The sequence below is a fragment of the Aulonocara sp. 'chitande type north' Nkhata Bay genome, linkage group LG1, assembly GCF_057382095.1.
Source record: "Aulonocara sp. 'chitande type north' Nkhata Bay isolate Kocher_YH1m ecotype deep benthic linkage group LG1, A_spYH_male_GT1.1, whole genome shotgun sequence".
Lineage (NCBI taxonomy): Eukaryota > Metazoa > Chordata > Actinopteri > Cichliformes > Cichlidae > Aulonocara > Aulonocara sp. 'chitande type north' Nkhata Bay.
In genome coordinates, this window is record NC_141344.1 from 18,095,205 (window position 1) to 18,115,502 (window position 20,298).

General features: G+C 39.8%; 1 protein-coding gene across 2 annotated transcripts in view; it reads right to left on the reverse strand.

The window, feature by feature from the left end:
* The window catches only part of LOC147338925 (uncharacterized), a 46,108-nt gene extending 33,028 nt beyond the window's left edge, over positions 1-13,080 (reverse strand). For both annotated transcript variants that reach the window (XM_086286286.1, XM_086286276.1), the window contains exons 1-2: positions 12,881-13,080; positions 8,508-8,583 (exon numbers count right to left, since the gene is read on the reverse strand). In XM_086286286.1, the coding sequence (XP_086142412.1) occupies positions 8,508-8,583; positions 12,881-12,902 (98 nt within the window). In that variant the 5' untranslated portion in view covers positions 12,903-13,080. The remainder of the gene's footprint in view (positions 1-8,507; positions 8,584-12,880) is intronic.
* Positions 13,081-20,298: the final 7,218 nt, after the last annotated feature.

Here is a 20,298-nt window from a genome sequence, read left to right on the forward strand (position 1 = left end):
CCCTATCTTCTATCATCTCTGTTGTTCTCTACTCTCTCAAAGGCTTTGTCAGTGGCCCTGAAACCAGCAGATGCACTTTCCTTCTGTCTCCATGGAAAGCGACCTTTTCCCCAACAGTACATCCACCTCTGACTGCACTGACCTTTACCCACAGTCCAGCCCTAGTCATCTCTCAGGAATGCACTGAAAACGGCACATCACACAGGTGCATTCATGCGGAGAGCAAGCTGACAAAGGACAGAGAGAAAAGCTGGACACAAAAATGAAAATGACAGTTATGTTGTAAAATTGATGTTCACGTGGAAAGGGGAGGGAACAGTAGGCTTTGATGAATAGTTAGTGGGCTGTTTTTGGCCGAGGCACAAGTCAAGGCTGCCACCATGGTCTCTCACTCACTCTCTCAGACAGTCAGACTCTCCTCCCTTGTCACTTTGTCGTACACACTAAAAGAAACGTGGTTGTGATGAGAATAAAAAGCTTCACAGAGAAGTTCGCGCTACTTTTACTTGTCCTGGTTAGTCGCTGCTGGACACATGTCAGAGGTTATGAAAAAATGCAACAAGTGCTTTGTTCAAAATCTACTAACGTCTAAAGTGACTAATCTGGGTTCATTTCTGTCAGCATTTTGTGTAATGTTTTCAATATAACAGATTTCCACTTTTTCACACGAGCGTAAATGAGTTGCACACAAGTCTTCAACACTTTAAATAATGCAGTGTTCAGGATTTGACACAATTAATACTCAAATCTTCTCGATCTGGGAATGAGCCGTGATATCAAAACATGGAGACACACTCAGCGAGCCTCGCACTCGACTGGCCTCATCGTCTGGCAGAACAACAACAACGCTGCTCACAAAGAAAACACGGATGCATTAGTCACACAGACAAAGAACTTCCTCCACACTTGATTTAACTTAATTTTTCCAAGGTGCAGACATAGGCAGAATATTTGTCCTATTTGTAAGGATAAATTAAATAGCGAGAAATCCATCACTGTAAACTGGAATACACAGCAAAGTACTTTTTAAACAAATGGACACCAAAGCAATAGGTGAGCTATTTTATTTGTTAGATACTTTTTGAATGCAGATGAAAAACATCCAATATCATATCCCTTGCTCAGTTACTTTTTGCAAAGTTAGCAAGGACAGGGCAACTACTTCGAGTTTATGAAAGGAAATAAATGTTATTTTACTCCTACCATGCATAAGTCACACAATCTCAGATATGAGCTCACACTAGTCTTGGGCATAGATCAGGAACAATGATATCATGTCAATTCTAAACCCAAAGCCCACGCTGGGAAGAACACAGGAGGCGGTGTAATCAGGTTTTGCATCTATTTTACATATTTATTTCTCTTTATATGTTAGAAGTGACAGAAGTCTGTTTTTTGCATTTCTAATAAATGTGAGGCCTTTTTTTAGTTTCTCATTCTGTGCAAACTGCACTCCTCTCTCTATAAATAATGTTTACAAATGTCATTTTAAAAATTGATTACAATGTGTTGTGCGCACATTTGGCTCTGGGTAGGGATCATAACAGCTGGTAGTCAGCTGCGTTGTGACAATTGAGAGACACAGAACTGTATCCAGCAGAAAGAGGTCATTCTTAAAATCGGCGAACATTGACAGTGCCTCAGTTTGCCCTTTGCTTTTGCACTGCTGGTGGATTTACAGATGTCAGCCAACCGAGCCTAAGGCGAGACCCTCATATACAAACTGTCAAAACAAGTGCTGCATGGAAACAAATGAGGAGGAGGAGGATATTGTTTTTTAAGATTCAAATGTAGGTTTATGGGTTATTCCCAACACTGCCGTCTTGAATGACAGCTTAAGCTTTATGTCATCTGTCTTTTTTAAGAGTTTTTATTGGTCTTTCATGCTGTAAAACTAATAGTGCACGCCATGCACAGTCAAGACAAGTATGTTTAATTGAAAGCTGTAATAGGATGTGGCTGTGTAGTGTATATATCCTACCGAATGTTTGGAATTTAATATTCATCTTTGTTTGTTTTCTTTAAAATAACTTGGTTTAAACCTGTCTGCTCGTTCTTCTTTCCCCATCATCAGAGGTGACAAAAGTACAGACATTCAGTATTTAAGTAGAAGTACAAATACTTCTGTTAAAAAATACTCAATTAGAAGTACTTATATTTACTTCAAATCGAGTACAACTTATTTAAAAGGCTCTGAAATGTACTCAAAGTAAGAAAGCTCTTTTGAGGACACTTTTACAAGCTATTTTTGTGCGATGCCATCTGAACCTCGTACTATAATAATTTCACAAAATTCTAAAAGCACATGAGAAGACAAACTTTATTTTAGTCCAAATTTAAATTCTAATGAATGTACCCGGCTTGAATCAGTTATGTAGAACATGAGGCTAGAAGAAAAGGAGAATTAAAAATATATATATTTTCTGTTGCCTGTGAAATGAGCACAGTCAGGGTTAAAGGGGGATTCAGTGGGTGGAGGAACCTTAAGATCGACTGCAGTGGTTCCACGTAGGGAAAAGAATCACATCCCAGAATAACTTCTATTGTAAGATCCATTCGATTTTAGATGTACAGGCTGTGATCAGCTGACCTGAGGTTTACTGTTTACTCTTTGTGGATCTACACAACTGAATTCAACAAGATGTCAGCAGATGTTTCATGAATGGTCTTTGCTGATTTCCATCCTCTACACTGACAGTACAATGTTTACACTGTCCTTCGTTCAGTGAATGAATCTAAGCATCATCAGCTTAAATTCAAATTCATCTCTGCAACACTTAATCTAGCCTAACTCTGACCATGAACACCAAAGCCGCTGTGCACCAGTCACACACTGTTCTTTGCTTTACAGCCATCACAGAACATTAAACTGCAACCTTTAAATACCACACAGTTAGTATAACTTAGTTTGTTTTCCAGGATGTTTCACAACACAACTTTACATCAAATACAGATCCAAAATCTGGTTTAACAAATGAGGTGCTATATCAGATACAACTTATATCTCTTTGTAATTGATAACCATTAGGATTGCTTTTCATGTGTTACTGTTAAAGGGTGCAGAGACTTGAAATAATAACTCCCCTCAAATGTCTTAAACCAAAGGTAACACGTCTGTTTTGAAAATGTAAGTGGTAGGAAATATAGATATTTGTGTTAAAATGTAGGACGTAACAGTAAAAAGAAAAATAAGTACTCAAGTAAAGATACCTGAAAATCGTGTATAGTTACAAAGTATTTGTACTTGGTTACTCGCCAGCTCTCCCCATGTGTGACAACACATTCCCATTCACAGTGCCAAGCTTGGAGAGTACACTCAAGAGCCACTTTGATACATCTGTTCAACAGCTTCTTAACTCAAAAATCTAATCAGCCAATTACATAGCAGCAACTCAATGCATTTAGGCATGTAAACATGGTCAAGACAGCGTGCTGAAGTTCAAATTGAGCATCATAATGGGGATTAAAGGTGATTTAGGTGACTTTGAAAATGGCAGTTGTTGACACAAAAAACGGCTGGTCTGAGCATTTCAGAAATTGCTGATCTACTGGGATTTTCCTACACAGTCTTCTCTAAAGAGAACATATATTATTTTATGACACAGTTTGGGCCCTTTAATTTGTAGACAGAATAAGAAAGGCTGAGATGGTTTTTACATGTGCAAAAGAGAAACAGTGAAAGGATTTTGAATATGGAGCTGCCAGGCAACAGGAAAAAAAGGGTCCACAGAGAAGATTCATGGATGTAGTAAAGGAGGACATCCAGAGGGTTGGTGTGACAGAAGAGGATGCTAGGGTTAAAGTGAGATGGAGGCAGATGATCTACTTACGTGACCACTAAAGCTATTATACTCTGTTGCGTACACGGACAGGGACCCAAAATTAAGTCACAGGTACCTAGCGGTCCCTAGTGGACTTGTGGATGTGGAAAGCATAAAACCTGTTTAAAGGGACCAGCCAAAGGAAGAAGAAGAAAACTTTGGGCTCCTTAGTACCAAATGAATATTGTTTAAATGTACCATCTTCTAATGGCTGCTTCCAGCACGGTAGCACACCATGTCACAAAGCACAGGTCATCTCAAACTGGTTTCTTGAACATCACAATGAGTTCACTGTACTCATAGCCTACAGTCACCTCAATCCAACAGAGCACCTCTGGCATGTGGTGGACTGGGAGATTTACATCACTGATGTCCGTTGATGTCGACATATCTGCAGCAACTGTGTGACGCTATCATGTCAATATGAAAAAAAAACCTTGAATTTATGTATTGATAAATTAGGGATCTCTGAAGGCAAAAGTGTACCTAATGATGTGGCTGGTGATTTTATAGTGTTACCATAACCAATAAAAAAAAGAGCAACATTAAATGAAGTTAATAATATGACCTAAAATATTTCCTGTCACTCTCTTATCCATCGCCGTGCTGTCAAATTAGCTTTTAAGTTCTGGTTCACTGTGTATAACGTAGGACTTCATCATCTACTGTTTCTGGCCACTTCAGAGTTCATATTTGCCCCTTCTGCCCCCTTCAGCGTCTTTGAGCTGATCTAACAGATGGCTCGCACTGTTTCCATCCTAACACCGACTCCTCTATGAGTAGCCCCTCTCATAATTAAAGAAGAAATCAGACGAAAATACCAGCGACCAGATGCTCAGCACATTGCCACTCGGTTTCAAGGCTACCCTCCTATCCCCCTCCTCTGTGCCTCTCTCCTTCCCCTTACCACTGAGAAAACCAATGGAGCAGCTAGTAAAATGAATACTGTAGTAACCTTAAGATAGACTGGACATACTTCGGGGAGAAAAAAAATTACAACTACAGCCACAAAAGTCTTATCACACATAACAAGGGGAGAAGAAAATATTAGTTAACATGACTATGCCTGTGTGTTATTGTTCCATCTTAATTATAACAGCAAGTGCTTTGAGAGACAAAGGCCAAAAAAGACTAAACAGCAAGCCTCCCTCCATCACCCAACCCAGTCTTCTATCCCAAGCCATGGGTTAACTATACATTGACCGCACACACACATTCAAGCACACACGCTCCTCTGAGACCCCTCATATGGCACCTGAGCCTTCCTATATGGGCCACACAGTACAGTGCAGTGAGCTTTGTAGTAATGCACTGGAGCACACAAGGGCCACGGCTGCAGCATCAACAGCATCTGGGTTGTGGAACATTTGCCACTCGCTACACCCCATCACTGCTTCCACAGCTGTGGCTCACCAATAGAGAGGACCTGTGACAGTCAGAAAGCATGAACGATAAATGATGACAACACCCATATGTTGCCAGGGTCGCTGTAGAGGAAATAGCCTGGGGGTAGATATAGTGCATGAGAGAATGGCAGCAGGAAGAGACAGAAGAAAAAAAACAAACGTGCTTGATATCATGAGGCAAGAAATGACTTGCAGTGCATTAAGACATCAAATGAAAACCTTTATTGGGTTTTACTATCAATAGAGTTTAAAATTTTTATTGTGAGCTTCATAATCCAGCTTTCAAGCCATAATAACAGTTTAGAAAGAGTGGTAGGCTACATGGTTTTGGATGAGTAGATTACACTGCTTTAGCATCTTAGACATGACTTAGAAAGTTTGTTTGCAAAGTAATCTAGGCCACAGGCGAACGTTTGTTGGCCAGCGCTGTGAGAATAGTGGGAGGGAGTAGTCAGGGCACGCTGCTGCTAGCAGCACAAAGCAAGATTACTGGAGCCTGGACAGAGAGATTTTTTGGTAGCTGCCTCACAACATTTTCATGTGTAACTGTAGCTGTACTGCTCACATTTTCTTTAGAAATCAAAATATATATGTTATGCAGAGGAATTGTAAACACTGCCTTCCAGTAAGGCCAAAAGAAAGCATTTTATTCCTTTTTATTTTGTAACTTACTGTCATGCATTTGATTTTGCCATCAGTCTAACGGTTGGTAATTTTGGTTTGTCTTGATAACTGTTGATGGATTACCTTTTAAAATGTATGGAGAAAATTGTCCATATACACAAATCCTCATTGTATAAACTTTGTTGAATCTTCCTCTAGTGTCACTACGAGTTTGTGATTTGTCAGTTTTATTAAATTGTGTCCCTTTCAGGATGAACTGTAATAATGTAATCCTCTGACTATCCCAGCGTGTCTCAACTCAGGTACTTCTGTTAGCAGGCTGCACTCATGCAGTGCATTTTGTGAACATCAGCAATTTGATGCGTGTCTGACCATAATGCTAAATTCATTTCCAGGGAAGAGAACAGTTGTGTTTAATAAAACCAAGATGACACAACACGTGTGATGTTTGGTTTGAGTTGCAGGGCAACTTCCTTACATTCTGGTCACTCAGACGCTCAGGATGTTGGACATTTAACCATCAAGAAACCAGTTGCTCACCAAAACTACTTGTAACTAGTTGCCAAATACAAATAGAAAAATAAATAAATAAATGCAGTAATGGGCAGCCACTGATTTTTCCTACTCGCAAGGACACTGCTGTCCTATTTTTCCTTTAGTGTGACTGAGCCACTACACGCAATTAATCTTCTTCACGCTGGGTGAAAATTGTTTGGTGGTTTGTGCTATGTGGCTAGAAAAATGACCACATGACCACTAAGGGTGAGAAGAAGGCAGTTTTTCATCCTCATGTTTTGTGACAGTTAGTTAGTACACCATCATGCATTCATGTACCCTTAAATGTGAACAGACTCAAAATAGTTTGAGTTCCACACTAGTTTGAGTGATGATCAAAACTCTGCAAAAAGAATTACATCCACAAGTCTGTGCTGTAAGTGATATATGTCAGTATAGTAATCTAAATTGTTTATCAAAACAATACCTGCTTATCATTAGAACAGCATTGTCCATAAATACGCTGACGTGAAGATTAGCATCAGGCTTAAAGCACCACTGCACATGCGTCACAGAGCGACCCGCATGACTGTAATCATGTTTTTTGCATGTATTAACAGGCTGGATGTGTCCCGTGCTTAGTTTAGCCTGCTGGATGTGTCTATAAGCCTCAAACGACCACAGAAATCCAACGTCCTCTGCTTTAAGTCTATGTCATTTCTGCAAAATATCACGGAGGCTATATCAGGCTACATTGGGGTTGCTACCTCAGGTGTTTTCCACTGGGTGTTAGTCATCGTGAGTATGTGTGTTGTATGACTAATCTCATTAATGCATGCAGTGCTGTTGAATAACTGCATGGTGGAATGGCTGAATAATGTTTGGGGGTTCAAGGTTTAGGCAGGGCTGGTTAGAGGGATTGGAGCAGGGAGCACAAGTAGAGAGCTGGATTAACTGTTTTCAAGGACATGCTGTCTACATAATACATAATGACCCATATTGCACTATTTTTACATCTATACACCACTCTAATATATGATGAAACCAACAGAAGGACATCAATACAGCTGCCTTGAATTGAAAATCATCAGTGTGTATTGTGGAGCTGGAAACACATGTGGAGGCCCTGTTGCACAGAAGATAGAATATTAATGAGATTTTCTGATTGAGACCGAGACAAATAAGTTGGCCTCAATATCAGTACATCTGTTAATATTCATTTTCTATTCTTGTTTGCATTCCTAACCTACTTTGCAGTATTTTTTTTTATCCTAGAGTGGACGTCCGGCAACATATTTTAAAAATTAATGTTTTTCTCATCTTAGCTTCTTAAATGTTAAAAAAAACACTTTTGTATGCTTTCAGAAACTATCATTTAATTTGGGAATTTGGTGACTTTTTCTAAATTTCTTGGACTTTTCTATTTTGTTCCCCTTTGTTTTAAATTAATTTTGAAGGACATACATGGATTTACAGAGTACATACAATGAGCCATTACCAGTGAGTGCTACAAAATGAGGATCGACTCAAACTTAACAAAAAGACAGTACTCTCTGTGGTTTGTGCTAATAAAAGGAGCTTTGGCCTACAGAGCCGTAGCCAGAGAAAAATCTGCAGTTCAAAGAGAGAGTTCGAGTTGAGTAATGAAGCCATGAACGAATTCAAACAAGCCCACACACTGTCATCTCTTCCACTACCCCTCCAACTCCCTTCCCCAGCCATCTGAGCACAGAGTTTACGTTAGTGTAGCTGCACACCGCAGTATTGAACTGTCAGCAATAAACAGTAATCAGCTCCAATCATATGTGTGCACTACATCAACAGATGGATTCAAACATTGACTGATGGAGACAGCACCTCTGGCCAAAATCAATAGCAGCTTACATACACTGGTATGAAGCTAATAACAAATAATGCTGCATTGATTGGAAAGCTGAGGTGCAACCATTGAGTTACAGATAAAGGGCTGCAGCAAATAATAGAGCGCATGATTACCTCTGAGTGTGTGGGGGATAGGAGAGTGTTCCTGTGTGTGTGTGTGTGTGTGTGTGTGTGTGTGTGTGTGTGTGTGTGTGTGTGTGTGTGTGTGTGTGTGTGTGTGCGCGCTTTGTGGGCTTTGTGGGCTTTGTGGGTGTGGGGAGGTGGGCGGTGTCATACTCACCCATAAGTGGTGTTGCTGGCCCTCTTACTGGCTGCCCTAGAGCGGCTTGACTTCAACTCTCCACTCATGCTCATGTCTGCATGAAAGAGCAACCAATTAACTTTGTACTGATACAGTAAAGAGCGACATACTGCAACACAACAAAGAGAGAGTACAAACACACACACACACACACACACACACACACACAGGAACCTCCAGATGACTAAATGGCATACACATGGTCATGTTTATCCTACACTTGGGTCTTCTTTATTCTGGCAACATTTACATAATCTACAGCAGCTTGACATGATGCTGACTAAAGGGCCAGCTAAGACTGACAGAAGCCAGTATCTGTTTTCACGTCCACCTCCCTCCAGCCACTTTGAGCTAGACTGTTCACTCCATTTTTATTTCCTGTCTGCAAGGATACATTGGAAACTTGGCACAACCTCTAAAAAGCTCAACTGAGCTCTGATCTCACTCTTTCTCTCCTGCAAACACTTTTATATACATGTTTGTACTAGCCATTTAACCATAAACCATCTTGATTACAGGACACACCAGCAGCTCACTGCTCTCACTGTGCTTGCTCTCTTGTCAATTTACCAAAGGTGAGTAAAAGACAAAACAAAAACAGGCAGGAGGTAAGCAGCAAAGAGACGGGGAGAGGAGAGAAGTCCAGTCTGACATGGACAGATGGGTGGTGAATGGAGTGTGACTGGGCCAGCTGCACATACACTCGCACAGCATGATTGTCAAATGGCTGGAAGCGACAATTAATTAAGTATGGGTTTGAAAGTGTGAAAAGAAATTTAGACATACGTATGCGCCTTTACCTCCCAAAGTAGACATAGTATTTTCATGAAAAAGTGACTACATCTCCTTACACTAAAAGGACAAAAGGCCTACACATTATCTTTTAAATATAATGGCTCGGCATTGTGTGCCAGGAAAACAAAACTGAGTTTTATAATGAGTTTGCTGAGCAACAGGATGACTGTATGATTGACTGCGTGATGAAGCCATTACACAGGAAGAGAGGGGAGGATGCTGCTGAGCACAGTTGTGTCGCTCAACAGGAGCAAAACCTCAGGAGGTAATCAGAGTGCTATCAGAGTAAACAAAATCCTATATACACCACAGTTAGCTCCTCCTTTGCAGACTTCACATCTATGCCCATGCATGTATGCACGTATATATATGTGTATTATACTTTGTTTTGTTTTGGGGGTTTTCTGTTCAGAGGTATAGTTTCAAAAAACAAGGCAAACTGCGTTTTGAATTAAAGTGACTTCACATAAATGACAACTTTTTTTGGTGAGCCACACACAGATTCTGCCCTATAGTTGGCTACAGAAACATAGAGGCCCATGAAAAAGAAGTGAACTCACAGTGTTATAAAATACTCCACCCTGCTCTAACCACGGTGAACGCAAAGGAAAAAGTGATTCATGGTTGTTGTGATGCAATATGCATTTTTTCCCCTTGCAAATACCAAACAGTCTCACTTTAAGCAGCTACATTGTGCATTTATTAGAGCTAGAAAAAAATAATAACTTGTTTGAAAGACACTACTATTGTAGGCCTTTGGATAAAATCATCTGCTAAATGAATATAATGCAGACTAAAGAGTTTTGAGGACATACATATAGTATTGTGGATCATATGTCAAAATTGTAGCTTTTATCATGAAAACATGTTGCAGATTACAACCACTATGTTTCACTACTGTCATTTATTATCCATTTATACCATCCATTTTATTGGAGGGCAATCACAAGTAGACTATTAGTTTAGTTTTATTTCTATTTTTGCTTCTAGTTTAGATGACAGATTTAAGAAAATATATGGTTTAAATATAAACACATAATTGAAACATTACTACATCATCACCGTGTGGTTAGAAACCGTACAGACAGCAATTCTGCAATACGTGCAAAATTGGATTATTTTCAACGAATACTAATATTTCAGCCATAACAAGATTGTGTAGTGATTCAGGACTCATTTACAAATCCATGACCAGCCTGAGAGATTCCAGGTGCAAACTGGCAGGGAGATATAGAACTCAAACGGCAGTATAATCTGATAGACAGTTATTTCGTAAAACTGGCTCAAAGAGCATCAGAGGACACAGCAAGGTCACATGCGATCAGCTGTAATGGGTTATAAAGCCTCAGCCTCTGCCACAGTCCATCACTATGCTTTGTATCAGCGGATGTCAGGCTGACTGCCAGAGTGCCGCTTCATACCCAGCCAAAGTTAGAGCCAGCTTAATCACACTACCTGGAAACAAAATTACATAGACACAATGTGGAAAAGCTTTTCTTATTCTGAGTTTTCAAAGCTAGAAGGAGCCTAGATTTCCCCTGAAGATCCCAGTCAATCAGCACCCACCCTGCTCTAATGAAACCTTGGACCTGGATCAAAGTTAGGAAATAGGAATCTGTGTATTCACCTCATTGGAAAACACTGAAAGTTGCTTTAAGAGTCTGCAACACATGCATTAAGGGGAGTCTGTGCACAGCACTTACTTTATTTTCACAGATTCTTTTTTAGCAAACAGTCTGAACGCACACACACACACACACACACACACACTTGAAGTCACGGATGTGTGGGAGATTGGATAATGTGATCAGATAAAAACAGCTAAATCTGCCGTCTTCTATCATCATTTTTATTTTCATCCCAATTCTTCAATTTATCACGCGTTGGGCTGAACCGCATCCCTAAATGTTTGATGTATTTTTCAGTGTAATTTGATTCAACATCTTAATCGAGTAACTAACTTCAGAGCAGAACGCAAACGCTTGAGCTGCAGACTGACACTGAAATTTTCAGAGGCATTTAATTCAAATGGAATATTTGGTAATACCGTTCGCACACTCACTTTGCTTTTCTGAAGCGCTGCATCCTAAAAGTAAAAGAAAAGAGAGCGCGTATGGCTGAACGCTTTTGCAACAATCATTTAAACCAGGACTGCAAAGCTGATTTCAATTTAGCAGATTGGTTAAATTACAAAAGAACCTTGATAAAAGATTAAACTACAGTAAGATATTTTCTGCTCTTGTATTGTTCTTTGTCTGTCCTTAGTGCCTTTTCTTTTGATCACTGGTTATTGGCTTTACTTAAGCCTACTACTTATTCTGGACCAGAACAAATTTGTCAAGGCACAGTATACAGTACTATCAAGCAGCACAACCAGAATAGCAGAAATTAACATTTTATTAACCTAAATTTGATTTAGACTTACAGTTGATGATATCATTGTGACTGTAGGATCACATAAATCCCCCTCACTTGTCATAAAGCTTATTAATTAATTCACATCCTGGTAGTGTTGACGATGTCTAGGTATAAGTGCAGCGTGTGCAGGTCTTGTCGATATGCCGAGTCTCTGCACGTTCCTGCAACCATGAACACTTAGTTTCCACTCACAGATAAAAACACGAAACTGTGTAACATAAATTATTACTTACAGCTCTAAGGAACAAATAAAAAACAGGAAATATACTGTTTGCTGGCATGGATACATGGTAAGTTGAGAGAGATGCTAGTGTGCTAAAAACCACGTCTCAACAGTGAAGCAGATTGCAGCATTATAGTGAGGGAGACGACAACAGTGACTTGACTTTATTTTTGCACTGTGGAAGTATTCAACAGTTTAAGATGCGTTTTACTTTCACTGTGGAGTCTTTTAGTCTATACTGACCTTGTCTGAAGCCTCTGCTTCCCCACCAGACAAGTAGCTTTGAGAACAGACTGAGGTTTCCAAACTAGTGTGGAAGTTGTGAGAAGATATTGGCACTGTGCCTGCATGGTAATGTAGTCTTATTAGAAACTGTTCATGGATGCACTGTTCACTTTGCAGATGAAGAAGAAAACTAAAGAAATCTCAATCCATATGGAGAGATGGGTATTACAACATAATTAAGCTATAAGTCATTTCACTAGCAAAAGCCTTTGTATCCTGACTAGACCATGTGCTGACCTTGCCAATATGAGAAACACACTTGGCTTTTGCTTAAAGGTAAATTTGCCTGAAACACCTCTTAATGCATCACAGTGTTTAACATCCTCAAGTCCAGTGTCTCCTATATTACCACAGCACCTTCTGATTGGACTAATGTTTACGGACAGGGAAAAGCGAGAAAAACAGCTCTGAGGTACAAATGTAGAGAAACCGGAGCTTCAGGCTGAAGTGCACAGATGAGCACACAAAAGCTGAAAAGCTTCCAGGATGAAGGGGGAAAATGGCAGTGGAGAGAAAAGGAATGAGAGGAACAATGGCAAATACTGTCTTTCAGAAACACCGTGGTGCATGCAAACATCCACTAAAACAGGCATCATCACACATACACAAGGAAACACTTCGGTATACTCACATCTTGGACTGAACAGGGTCATATCAGGGATGCAGAACAACCAGAAGACTGTTGAGTGGAAGGACTAGCCGAGGATTTCTTTCCTTCTGTTTTATAACTCTCTCGTCTTATGTCCTCACTCTCAGACTATGTGCGCGGTGTTGTTTGCGTGTACGCGCGCCGGTAAGCGTGTGCTCAAAATACTGTTTGGCTGACTGCTGTGATACTACTGAGTCAGTGACAAACCAGCTAGAGAAGCACCAATGGGATGTACCAAATTTGTTATTGTGGCAGGGGCGTACGGGAGCACTGGAATGTTCCATTAGCTGGAAAACTGGAAGGAGGGTAGGATGAGTGCGCAGCTGCTTCTCCCCACAGCAACAGGAGCTTTGGCAGGAGCTTCGGGCTTACAAATTCAAACCAGGCGAAAAGGAAGCTGCTATAGTGCATGTAGTGCATGTGTGTGTTTGTGTTTGCACTTTAATGCATGTGTCAAAGAAGAGCAGAAGCCTGAAGGCACAGATGTGTGTTTGTTTCACTTCACATGTGCACTATACAGAACTGTAGTCTCTACTGTATATAATTAGCACGACTAAAAGTAATGCAATAGGGAAATAAATTTTCCACAATCAAAGGACAAAAGTGACCTATTTCCCATAGTTTCCCGTGTCATTAACATGCAGCTGTCTGCTAGGTTTCACCTCTTTTATGATTTTTCATGCTTTCAACTGTTTTTCACGTCAATTTTGGTGCATTTTAATACAATTATCTGTCAAATAATATGCTTTGTGTTGCCATCAATTCTATTACTGGCTCACTCAAGAAGTCTGGCCTCCTGGTTTTGGCAAGTGAAATTCCATTTATTTTCCATTAATTTTCTGCTGCTTATCCAGATTCAGGCCGAGGAGACAGCAGTCTGAGTTGAGAATCCCAGACTTCCTTCACCACAGCCACCTATTCCAGCTCATCCTTCTTATCCGTAATCTCTTCATGGAGTCCTGGGTCTGCCCCAGGGCCTCCTCCCTGAAGGACATGCCCAGAGTAGCTCACCTAGGAGGAGGCATCCTAGTCAGTTGCCTGTACCACCTCAACTGGCTACTTTCGATGTGGAGGAGCAGCGGCTCTATTCCGAGTCCCTCTCAAATGACCGAGCTCCTCACTCTATCTCTAAGGGAGAACCCAGCTAGTCTTCAAAGGAAAATAAATGTAAAAAATAATAATAAAAAAGAATATGATTCACTTTGGATCTCGCCCCAGTCCATCTGTCAATCTAATGTTCTCCCTTCACTCGTGAACAATGTTGAATCAAATCCACAAAACACATGTAGACTGGTTGGACAAGTGCAGCCTTGAATATCATCGAGATTATAAGCTGGTCCAGTGTTCCAGGCAAGTGAAATTCCAGTATTTTATTGTATGCTATTAGTGTGGTGATTGGCAAATATGATATGTTTGAAGTCCATGGAGCAGCTTGCTAACCAGAGTAACTTAGCATGCCAGCCTCTTATTAAAATGTTGCCACTTTGTCTTAAAGAAAAACAAAATCATCTGTAGCTAACATGCTAATACAGCTTCAAAACAGGGCTCCCTCAACCAATAAAATTTAATCACTGCAGTCATGCCCATCTTTTATATACAGTTTATAGTACACACACATTATGTGAGTAAACAGAAAATAAAACAGGAAACGATCATATAAGTAGTGACTTTATCTCTACACAAAACCTATACTGCACTGGAGGCAAGTTACATGTAAAACAGCTGAGAAAGTAACCGAAGATTTCATTGCAATCCTAGTAATGTCCCATTTCTCAGCATTATTTCCATCTCTGGGATCTTGATTATAATTAATACTGTATCGCAAAACACACCCAGCAGAATCCTGTTTTGCGTGGTGAAAACTGTGCATGCTGTCTAATCGCTGTTTCACTTTTGTTGCGCGGTAGTTAGAGAGCGAATACACCTGAGGGCGTTTAATCTTTCTAGCTCCCGAGGAGGGGGCTTTCATGTGGGGTTTGTTTAATTAGCTCCTTTAACTACCAACACAGAGTGAGACTGGCTGCAAGCCAAACTTTAATCTTAGGCAACTCTAAAATGATTATTAGCTCTTTTCACACTACACTTAACCCAGACAAAATTGCTTTATTAAACTGTTAACTCTTGGATAACTGTGTTGTTAAGTGACAAGGAGCTGAAACCCTATAACTTATCACTCAGTAAGGTAGAACAGCACAGTGTATCTTGTATCTTTAGACACTTTTTTATTAGCTGCCCAGTACAAAAACACATAACAGGGTGATTCTAAAAGAGCTTTTATTTGACAACCTGAAAGGTTTAGGAAAATGGAAAGTGGAAAAGAAGAAGTAGCAAACCTAAGAAAAGGGATTTACAACAGGTGAACAGTATGAGAAAATCATGTCCCTGAAAAATAGGAAAAAAATCCAGCAAAAACCTGACACTGGACCTGAGATGAATCTGGCCCTTCAGCTGATCTGGCTACTGTTCACTGAAGCCTCATCAGAAATGGTTTTAGTGGAAGGATGGCTGTCAATGCCGTTTCCCTTTCTTAACAATGCCATTCTTAAGGAAGGGAACAATCATCATTCCATAAAACCTGTTGGCACTGATTATGAGTGTTGGTTCAAATCCTGACATATATACATATGTAAGAGGTCAGGAGAAAGCTGGAACCGTGGGTGTCAGCAGATGTCTGTAAAACACAGTGGAGGTTCTGTTATGGTTTAGGTCTCCAGTTCAGTTAGTGGTGTTTGGGATCTTGTCAAAACTGATGGAATTATGATCGTAGTACCATGATGGTGAATTTGGATCCATCATGTAACATCATCTGGAAAGCATCTGACTTGAAACACCTTCCTTTTTCAGCATGACAGTGATCCCGAACACCCTGCTAATGCAGTAAAAGCATACCTGGTCTGAAAGCCAGGATTTCATCATTTTTGAAGTAGTGTGGGGTTGTGTTGAACAGAACAAAATCAGCCAAAATATACAGAAAAAAGTACTACACAGTACTGTGATTCAGCCCTGCCAAGCGAGCTACTCCATGGATTTGTCATAATTATAAAATGCATTTATTTATTTTTACATGTGCCTGGTTTAGTTAGCATTTCGCAGCTCTTTCTTTTGTGTGAGAGTCAATATCACAAGTACAGTTCAGAATACTGACCACTACTCAAAATCCAGCGCAATTACAATACGGAAAAAGAGGTAGAGATGATATACAGGAAGCCTGTTAGGGATGGGATACTGCTGTTTTTTTTTTTCAGGTTGAAGGTACTTATGGTGGAAGTTGAACTTTATTTGTGTAGTGGTAATTTAAAAAAAGTAGTGTGTGAATAATAGTGTTACGGTGATACACCTACACAGTTAAGTCGAAACTCAGCTATAGGCCTGCAGAAAGAAATTTGTTTTAGCTGACATACTCAAGCTGTGCTTAGCCATCTGAAAAATTGACCACATAGCAAAGCATATGCTGTGGGCTATATACTCTTGATAAACTCTCATGAGGAGGCAGGCACCCATGCTGAGGTTTAGCATGAAGTAGTGACTGAGGTCAAGAAATAAAATAAAATAAACTTTTCCTACATGAAAACTTCTAAAAATACTGTATTTTTGTTGGTTAGTGATGCATCTTGAAAAATTTGTAATAGACTCAAGATTCTTAAATCCTTATTCACATTCATACTGTCATGGTCCCTCTGCCCTCTTGGTCTTAGACCTGCTTTCTCGTCTACATCTGAAGTAGATACTCACACATCTGATATAGATGATTGGTTGTGTATCTTAGACTGCCTAGTTTTGATGCTCTGTTTCCTGGTTACCTGTTAATCCATACTTACCTGATTTAGCCATCACAGATCTTTTGCTGGTGTATCCGCCTTTTGGAGAAACCTACCTGTTCAACTATTGTCCACTAAAGCATACTTACCTGAGTGCAAATTTGTGGATTTTGAGAATACTTGTCTGTACACACCCTTGTGGAGAAACTGCAAAGTCCTACATCCATGCCTCTGAATGCCAAAGAAGATTAATCTAAAGCCTTCCTTGTAAAGACAGTTACTACTATCCTGAACTGGCAACCTGTGTGAACAAAACACTCTTACCTGCCAAATCGCCTGGTTGTAATTGGACTTAACTCAGCAAAAAACAAAACAAAAAAACCCCTGAAACTCATTGCTTGAACTATTGTCAGTACTTAGTCACTGTCTGAAAGTGTTCATTAACACCATTGCACTGCGTCCTGCCATCGAGTCTTTTGCACAAACTGTGACACATACATAAAACACAAAACTCTTTTGTGTTTAAAACATGAATTTACAGCTGGAGTCTCAGTTTTCTTTCAATTCTCTGCATTCAAACGCAGATCCTAAGAATATATGAAAAGAGTTATTTTTTGTACTGACACCTGGATATCAACAAATCATACCATGTACTCCAGCACAGTTATGAAGCAATTAAAAGAACAGAATTGAACCTTTCAATATCAGTACGTTACAGCTGATGTGGATAACAAAAGAGCATAAGTGAACGCATAGTGCATTCTCCATCTCCCTCTTAAGGTCTCAAAGTCTAAAGCTGGCAATCACCTGCTTGCTTTCAAATGAAACAGGTCTTCATTTATTTCAGCTAAAGCTTCATTCCTTTTCTTCATTTTTTTCTATTGGATAGAAAAATACATAGAACCTACTTTGTTAGCTGTTTCAGAAAACATATACATGCAACAATACTAGCAAATACTTTGCACTGTTTAAAAAATGGGAACAATAATAATAATCTGGTCCTTTGCAAGTCTTACCTCAGTTGGATAAAAAAACATAGCATCTTACACCAAATCAGTTTATTTATGCAACAAGAATTAAGTCAGAATGCAGAAGCAGTCCTGTGAAAACTAAGTAAGTTTAGCTTCCATACGAATTAAGAGGCGTAGAAGCAGCTAGGTGCTGATAATCGAATGCATTTAATTAATTCATCATAACCAAGTGTGAGCATCTCTGTAACAGCAGACGTTTGCTGGCTTGGAGGAATCACATGTGTGTTAGCATAGAGTCAAGGAGAACATCAGTGGTAAATGTAAAGAATCAACAATTGCCTATCAGTACTGGAAGGTACATGGACATTTACAAAGAACCAACATGTGGACTGACAAGTGGAAAGCAAGAGTTTCCAATTTTCCTAGAGGAAGTAGCAACAAATGGCAAGGTCAGACTGTGCAACACTCAGAGAAACTGCAAAACAATACAAGAGCCACAGGCCTCAGTTAGCATGTTAAATATTAAAGTTCATGACACTGGAAAGGTTGAACAACTATGTCTCGCTTGGAAGGATTGCCAGGAAAAAAAGTCTCTTCTCTGTAAAAAACAAAATAATGGCAGCAGAGCTCAAGTTTGAAAAAGTGCATCTGAGCAAACCACCCTGTCCTGTTTAGACAGGACAAGAACCAAATGGAAATGTTTGGCTGGACAGCACCAAGTTTATTGAAAATCAGACATATCGTATCAGCACAAAAACCTTGTACCAGCTGTCAAGTACGGAGGTGGAGGGTTGATGATTTAGGCCAGTGGTCCCCAACCCCCGGGCCTCGGACCGGTACCGGTCCGTGAGTTGTTTGGTACCGGGCCGCGAGAGTTGAGGCTCAGGTGTGAAATGTATGTTTTTCAAGGTTTTTATCGGTTTTCAGCGTTATTTTGTTATCGTTTTTATCGTTAACTCTGTTTTCCTGGGTCTTTTCACGTGTGTTATGAATAAATCTTCTTTTTTTCGGTATCGGTACTAGTTTTATTTTGTTGTATTTAAAGGCCGGTCCGTGAAAATATTGTCGGGCATAAACCGGTCCGTGGCGCAAAAAAGGTTGGGGACCGCTGATTTAGGCCATAAGACCATATTGGGATCTAGATATCTTGCAGTCCTAGAGTCGACCATGAACGCCTCTGTATATCAAATGTGAGGCCATCTGTCCAAAAGCTGAAGCTTGACACAAATTGTGTGATGCAACAAGACAGTGGTCCCAAACACAGCAACAGATCTAATATAGAAATCGAAAAAGAAAAGAGTCGAGGTGTTCCACATGGCTCAAAGTCCAGAACTTAACCCAAGTGAACCTTAAGACAGCTGTGCATAAACAAATGCCCAAATGAATTAAAGCAACATTGTAAAGAATAGTGGTCCACCTTTCCTCTACAACAATGTGAGAGATTAATAAAGTCATATAGAAAACGAATGCTTCAAATTACTTTAAATTATTGTGAGATTCTTCAAGCAACTGAATTATCCAATTATTTACTTTTTCACACTGCTTCTGCGCTTTGGCTTAATTTTTGTTAAATAATCACTCTTGTCATTTATATTCATATTTACAAAGTTTAAGTACTTACTATGGACCACATTATTTTTATGATGTCCTGAAACTTTAGATTAGAAAGATTATAGAAGTACCTCTATTTGACTGAACGTGCCTGTAAAAGAGGATTATATGAGCTGGTCCATCTGTAATAAATACAGGATGAATTAAAATGTTCTCATTTTAATTTACTTTGTTCTGTTATGGGATGACTCGGCAGCATGTCCTACACACACTCTCCTCTCCTGATTAGCCTCTTTTTGTGTTCACACCCAGACAGACAGCAGCGGCCAATGCCCAGCGAGGTATTACTGTATCTTGACATGATAATCTTCTTTTTAAATGCACCACTGCACTCTTTCCTCCACCATGGAGCACTGCAGACAGCTCATACATTATCATTGAGTGCCTTTTCTCTTTCCTTACCCCTTCCTTCTCCATGTCACACCCACTGAATCCCCCACCTTCCCCTTGCCACTCTCTCCAGCTTGAGTGTCTCAGTGTGAAAACCTCATTATGTTTTGCTACTGGACCTGCAAACTCAATTGGACAGCAAGTTATAGTTCATGTCTGAGCCAGTGTGTCTGCTATTGTGTTTCTGTTTGAGTGTGGATGCGCATGCATTCATTTCTGTTTTGTGTGCGTGCATGCACCTGTATGTGATCTGTGGTGAATGAATCAAAAGGGCTCCATCACTGTGACAGTCCTCAGGTGGGGCAGTTTTTTTAAGCATTTAATAACTGTGGCAGCCGTGTAATTTGGCTGATGATAATGGCTATGCATTTCAAGACAGCTTTATACTGGCACTATTCAATTAGCTTTAATGCTAACCTTGAGCGATCGGGCTAAACATATTCTTTTGTGCAGTACAAACATTTTATTTATGACCAAACACTGACCAATGCTTCCAGAATACCTATAAATTATTATGAGTTATACTTTAAGATGTTAAAGTGTAAAAGATGGTATACAAAAATCGACAACCTTGGATTGTAATCTTTTCCTGAAAATATAGCCCAGTGTTGTGAGGTTGTAAAACCTGAATTTGGACTTTGTCTTTATTGTGAGGAGCTTGAATGTGAGA